At 47.7% G+C, this 6,399-nt stretch overlaps 1 protein-coding gene across 4 annotated transcripts; it reads right to left on the bottom strand.

The window, feature by feature from the left end:
- Nucleotides 1-5,772, bottom strand: ADI1 (acireductone dioxygenase 1). 4 transcript variants are annotated; one of them, XR_012775141.1, is made up of 5 exons: nucleotides 5,590-5,770; nucleotides 5,008-5,127; nucleotides 3,243-3,422; nucleotides 2,921-3,071; nucleotides 1-1,491 (listed from the first exon to the last, which is right to left on the bottom strand). XR_012775141.1 is itself a non-coding variant. In XM_075498012.1 (4 exons), exons 1-4 carry the CDS (start codon nucleotides 5,707-5,709, stop codon nucleotides 1,369-1,371), a joined length of 543 nt encoding a protein of 180 aa, XP_075354127.1. In that variant the 5' UTR covers nucleotides 5,710-5,768; the 3' UTR covers nucleotides 1-1,368. The 4 variants fall into 4 exon arrangements, 2 of the variants coding, with proteins under 2 accessions (XP_075354127.1, XP_075354126.1); XR_012775142.1 differs by lacking the exon at nucleotides 1-1,491 and adding an exon at nucleotides 1,621-1,756; XM_075498012.1 differs by lacking the exon at nucleotides 2,921-3,071 and having other exon boundaries at nucleotides 5,590-5,768.
- Nucleotides 5,773-6,399: the final 627 nt, after the last annotated feature.

Genomic DNA, 6,399 nt, shown 5'->3' with positions numbered 1-6,399 from the left:
CCAAGTCAAAGTAATTTTATTAATAACTCACAAGAACAAATTGCTACATTTTTCTGAGAGAAAACCACAGCTTTATGTACCAGGGCAGGACTTGGGAAGCTGCATACCAAAATGCCGATTATGCAAATTTATCTTATGAACATTTTTAGACAAGAATGAAGCAGGGTTTATTTTCTTTAATTAAAAATAGAATCCTATGTAGTTCATTAGCATGTATTCAGAGCAGAATGAATATTAATGTAGCCCACCTCTCCCAATTCTACCTGCCAGAAGTATCAAGGAAAAAAAGGTTAAAAAATGGATTCCTGAGCACCTGTAAATGCAACTAGCTAATGTCACTGCAAGGCTGCTGGCATCTTTGAAAGGTCACAGAGATCAGGAAAACCTTTTTGACCAGAAAAACGTAAATGATACAGCCACCTTCAAAAAGGCGAGGAAGAGGATCTGGGGAACTACAGGCTGGTCAGCCTCACTTCAGTCCCCAGGAAAATTACAGAATACGCCGTTATGGAAGCCGTTCCAGGCATGTGAAATACCAGGTGACAGGAACAACCAGTCAACGCCAATTTACCAAGGGCACATTCTGCCTGACCATCCTGACTGCCATCTAGGAGGCAACGACTGGCTCTGGGGTGGAGGGGAAACAGCGGATGTCATTCACCTTGATGACAGCAAGGCTTTCAACAGCGTGTCCCACAGTAGCCTTGTAGCCAGACTGAAGATATGAACTACAAGGTGGGTGAAAAACTTCTGGACCATGGGGCTCAAAACAGTCAGTGATTCAAGTCTAAGTGTCAGGTGGTTACACGTGACATTCCTCAGTAGTCAAAACTAGGGCAAAATGTGTTGAACATCTTCCTTAACAACTTGGGGTGCAGAGAGCCCAGCTAAGGACACTGCTTTGTCTAGCCTGGAGAGAAGAAGGCCGAGAGGAGACCTAACTAGTTCTCCACAGTCCCCTCCTGTAGTGGGAAAGACAGAGCCAGACTCTTCTCAGGCACTGAATGAAAGGGCAAGAGGCAACAATCACAAGCTGCGACCGGGGAGCTGGCCATGAAGAACAAATGCTTGCCCACAAGAGCAGCTAAGTGCTGGAATGGGCACCCAGACGGGCTGTGGAACCTCCACCATTGGAGGTTTCCAAACCTCAAGGTCTTGAGCAACTTGGTCTAGCGTTAAAGTTGGCCTGGTACTTCGCAGGGGGTTGGACTAGATGACCTCCAAATGACCTTTCAACATAAATTTTTCCATGATTCTGTGATTCTAAGTGTACATGTAAATAGAATAAGTCTAATCAGTGAAAAGCTACCAATCACACTTATTCTGACAGGGCTTCAGGCTGTTCCATGTGTCAGGTCTCAGACACCATTACTGTGCTTCTTCAGCCAAAAACTTCATATACTGTTTCCGAGCAGGAAAATCATCAGCCGGCCTGTTGTATGCTGTCCAGACAGGTTCTCCAACGAAGAGCCTCATTGCCTTCACATAATTCTGTCAAAGAACAAGAAGTCACAAGTAATTTAAGAGCTCCTTTCCATGGGATCTTAATTCTGAAGTTAATGGTTTCATTTGCACTTCTGCAGCAATTTTTGAAACCAGTTCAAGATGGAATGAAAGCTTCATGTGTTCCAGAAAATTGTACCACTATGCTGCTGTTCCTGCTCCCAGCTACTGCAGTGGGAGATTTTGCACCTATGCAGTGATATATTGTGTCACAACCAGCACCTCCAGCTCGGGGCAGAGATGGTGCTTCTCCCTGTTTCAAAGAAACCAAAAAAAAAATCCTGTCTCATGCAAATCATTTTGCGCTGGATCCGCAATACCGAGCAATGCAGCATCGAAATCCTATTTGCTTAGTTAAACAACAGGAATCAAAATACCCAAGATGGCTACACAATGACAGGAATACCAGAGGCTTCAAAGTGACAGCCATAAAAGCTGAATGGGGAGTGCATAAACTAGCCCAAAAATAATGCTATGGGAAGTGAAAAGTCTCCAGATTCCAAAAGGAAAAGGAACAGCCCCAGCCACCAGCTAACCAAAAGTATGCCAGGTGCGAGGTACAGCTGTGGCAGCAGAAAATGGCATTTTACATCCCACAGAAGTGCTCCAGCCACCGAATTATGGGGAACTCTCCTCTCCTCTTCTGTCCACTACGCTACAGGTTTACATCCTACCTATTCTGTAAACACTGTTAAGTTCTTATCTTGCACACAGGAGCTCAGCAACATCAAGAGTAAAATTAGGTACCTAAAGAACTTAGCTGCAAAATGCAAAGTTGTAGAAGCACCTAAAGAATTTACTTTGAACATGTCACTTCTGGACTAAAGTTCCTGAAGGGGACAAACATTTAAGACTTCTTGCAGATTCAAGCCATAACCCCTGACATTTTGTCTATATAAAGAAAAAGCCTTAAACTAGCAATTGTAGCTGATTCACTGTGGATCTCAAGATGCAGACACGAAAAGTCAGGTTTTTCACCAAAGGAGCATGTCCCTTTTTTACACATACGATAACTGTTATCTGGACAGCTGATTCAAAATTATACCATTCTCATAACTACGCCAGAGATGGGATTTTGCCACACAGGAGACAGCACACATTTCCCCATTTTCCAGGGGTAATGCTGAGATTACAAACATATTTATAAAAGCCCACAAGTAAAGGCACACACATAGGACTACGTGTGCCAATCTCACAATCCCATTGCCAAAAATACACTCTGAAAGCAGGTCAGCTCCTGTGAAGCCAGCATCCAGTCTGGCACACGCTAGCTGCCAGTAGTGGCTCTGGACCCTTAAATCCCTCCTTCCCTGAAGGTGAATTCAGCACTCTTGAAAAATATCACTGCTGGACACAGGTATGCTCTGTCTATCCCCACGAAGATACACAACAAGGCAACACAGAAGGATCCATCTACACCATCTCCACCTCAACTGACAGCAGGGGCAATTGTGGGAGGGACAGCCGCAGGGCCTGGCTCTCACGCCGCTGTCACAGAAGATATGCTATGGATATCACGTGGCAATGACTTGCAGTTACAGCTGACGAGAGGAAGCTGGATTTGTGACCTAGAGATGAAAGGTTCAGATGCTGTGAATTATTTAGTATTTTTCAAATTCCTACTTCATATTTAATATGTTTTGCTAATGAACTGCAAGTCTCAGGGCATGTAGTTACTAATGTGATATATACTCACATGGATTTGTCATCAAAATTTACAGTAATCTATAACAACATACATTCTCATCCAGTGTAAATCGGTGATATATGCCGGCAGGGAGGGTTATCATGTCTCCTTTTTCCATGGAAATCCGGATCCATTTGTCATCCTTGTCTCGAACATCAAAATAGCCAGATCCATCTAAGATGTAGCGAATTTCATCGTCTAGATGTAAGTGTTCTTCATAAAACGTTTTTATCTAGGAATAGCAAGTATCTCTTAAAACTACTGAATACAGAAAAACTGCAAAGAAATCTGGTAGAAACATGTGGCAATGCAGACAAAGGCTTTCAGAGGATAACTGCGCAGTGATTTAACTAACAGATGAGACCAACATGGTTAAAATGGCCAATCCAGCCAGCCAGACCCTGTCTCAGGACACTTCTAAGTAGGCTGCTACATTTCCTTTGGAAGAGAGGAATTTCTCTGACAAGAAACAGCAGCTATAGCTGCACATAACCAGTCTCTGAATAACAGTAATGCTTACACCCGTTTGACAGGTGGGTAAAGCTTCCCACCACAGGATTTGGTCCTCGCAATTGTTCAGTTTGATCATTTTCTGCCTTTTTTTCCCTGACATGCAAAAATAAAACAGAGCTACGGATTACCCCCCCTCTTTTACACTGGTGTAGGGTTGAATTAGCCCCACAGGCTACTACAACTCTATGTGAAAATGCAGTTATTGCCAAACATGGCCCATCTATGGCAATCTGACGCAAACAGCATGTCATGCCTGCCCCCACACAGTGAGCCCCAGCTGTAGGCTCTCTCCTCCCAGGCAGCAGCAGCAACATTCTCATTTTTTCCAGAATGGTGAATTCTTTGTACATTTCACAGCACGCAACAAAACATGCTTTAAAGGTCCAATTAACAGAGACCTGAGCAGGTTAGACCTGAGCAGCTGACTGCAATGCCAGGTACTATCACCTGCTCAGGCCTGGATGCTGTTGGGCCACACTAGTGCAGGTGTCCTTTAGCCAGAACTGACCCAGCACAGCAAGATGAGCAAAAGTCCATACGCCCTGTCAATCACAGCCCATCTGTGTGTCAGGTAGAGCCCACCCAGGCAACCTGAGTTACTACCTAATTCACCTTCTTATCAATTTAAAAACCAGTATAACACAATGGGCTTAAAACAAACTGGTAAATGGAAATTTAATGAAAATATGGAAGTGCCACTGGGTTGCTGTCCTCAGGTCAGAGCAGCACACCAGCACCCAGAGACCGGGAGGAGAAAGCTCCTTCTAAGGAGGCTCACCTGAGAGCCTGGCACCATTTGCATTCAGCCGTTATGAAACAGCCAAGGTACCAGCTTCCCACAGTAAAAAAATGGTTTGTATGGGGAATGTGTCCCTCCGATTCCACAAGGTTAACATTCACTTTGAAAAGACATATTTTGCAAGCAGCCATTAGGATGTTCCAGCTTTTGAAGCATATGTCCAGCTGGCAACTGCCTGCCTTCATCCCGGGAAGGCTCTCTGAGGACAGGTCAGCATCAGCAGGGCTCTGCTGGTAGGAATCTTAGTTTTGAAATGACACAGTGATGGAAACTATCCTTAAAACCTTGGAAGGCAATCTACAGAAGCAAAAGACCTCTGCTATTTTTAAAATAATATAAAAACTGCTTTTTTAACGTTAAGGACTTCAGTACAGGATGTATTTTACACGTGGAAACCTCATCTTTGTGCCCCTGCTCAGGGCGTGCAGGTGTTGAGAAGCTGGCTGCACACTCTAGCGGTAGACTTCAGCCTGCAGACCCTCATTCAAAGCAAAGACTTGCATACCTTTTCCTCATAATTTGGAAGCTTGTCTTTATGTATGGTTACTATATCCATCCAAGAATAATTTTCTGCTCTCCGAATCTCCTTCAGACACGGATCAGTCTCATAGTTATCAGCATCCAACTAAAAATTAGTCAGGAAAAAAAAAAATAAACGTATTCAGACACAATTGCTTCAGATGCAATTGAGGACACTAACATGGAAAAACCCGAGTTGTCAGGAGTGTCGGCGGAGGGGCAGGTCACTCCCGGGGTAGCTGTTAGCTGCCATAGGTACAGAAGGTGTGCCGGCCTCGCCGCACCTGCCTGCACCGGCCCACCCCCGCAGGGACACCGCCTGGGGCCCCTCCTGCGGCCTCCCCCTCTCCCGGGCTCGGCAGCGCCGTGCGGCACCTGCCGCCAAGCTCCTTGGCCGAGCACCACCCCGGGCCTGCTCCCCGCCCGCAGGGCTCTCCCCGTCCCGGCGGGTGTCGGGGCAGGCCTGAGGCGCCGCCGCCTCCAGGCCCCCGCTCGGCCCCTGTCAGCGCCGGGCCCTACCGCAGCGCCGCGCCGCCCGCGGCGGCTCCCCCCGCCCCGCCGCGCTTACCTTGCGGTAGGCGACGCCGAGGCGGCGCAGCTGCTCCAGGCTGACGGCGCGGTTGGGCCGCAGGCGGTGGGGCGCCCGCTGGTCCTCCTGGGACTCGTCCATGTACCAGGCCTCCACCATCCCGCGCCGGGCGCCCCGCTCCGCTGGGCCGGGCCGGGCGGGAGCGGCCCGCCCCGGCGGGGCTGGAGGGGCCGGGGCCGGGGCCGGGACCGGCCCCGCACAGCCAGCCTATGGGGAGAGCCTTGCACGGGCGCCATTTGCAACTCAAAATATGCCGAACGGGGTGCACTGCATAGCAGGCGCAGCTGTTACTTTAGTGTACAGCTTTCGGCCCAACGGCACAGCTGATGAGACTCTCCCTGCAAGAGATCTGCTAGGGCAAGGGGCTTCTCAACCCACAAGCCCCCTCGGGTAACGCACTGCTTACAGCACACATCGCGCCTAACTTCAACAGCAATTGTGTTTACATCTAGTCTGCCCTGGCAGTAATGATCTGACTGAACTTACCGGTAAGTCTCAGCCTCAAAGACCTGCACTGCAATCCCACAATATGGACAAATAAAAAAATAAATTAGGAAAAAAAAAAAGGGGAAGAGCAGCAGTCAGACATGCTGCCCAGAAAGCTTGTGTTGTCTCCATCTGTGGAGATACATCCTGCGTGACCTGCTCGAGCCGTGGTGGACAAGACGCACTACAGCAGTCCCCTCCAGCCTCCACAGTTCTGCGATTCTACATGGTAAATAAATCAACAGCCAGCTAAACACAATGTAAGGATGGAGAACCAAATGAAAAAGAAACAATCCCTCCTTA

This window comes from Mycteria americana, chromosome 3 (genome assembly GCF_035582795.1).
Source record: "Mycteria americana isolate JAX WOST 10 ecotype Jacksonville Zoo and Gardens chromosome 3, USCA_MyAme_1.0, whole genome shotgun sequence".
NCBI lineage: Eukaryota > Metazoa > Chordata > Aves > Ciconiiformes > Ciconiidae > Mycteria > Mycteria americana.
This window is presented reverse-complemented; position numbering and strand designations above follow the sequence as displayed.

Coding starts and splice junctions, on each gene's coding strand:
- ADI1 (XM_075498011.1), bottom strand. CDS start 5,709: ATGGTGGAGGCCTGGTACATGGACGAGTCCCAGGAGGACCAGCGGGCG. Junction 5,128..5,589: donor TCGGCGTCGCCTACCGCAAG/GTAAGCGCGGCG, acceptor ACTAATTTTTAG/TTGGATGCTGATAACTATGA. Junction 1,757..3,242: donor GATTTACACTGGATGAGAAT/GTATGTTGTTAT, acceptor TCTTTGAAACAG/GGAGAAGCACCATCTCTGCC.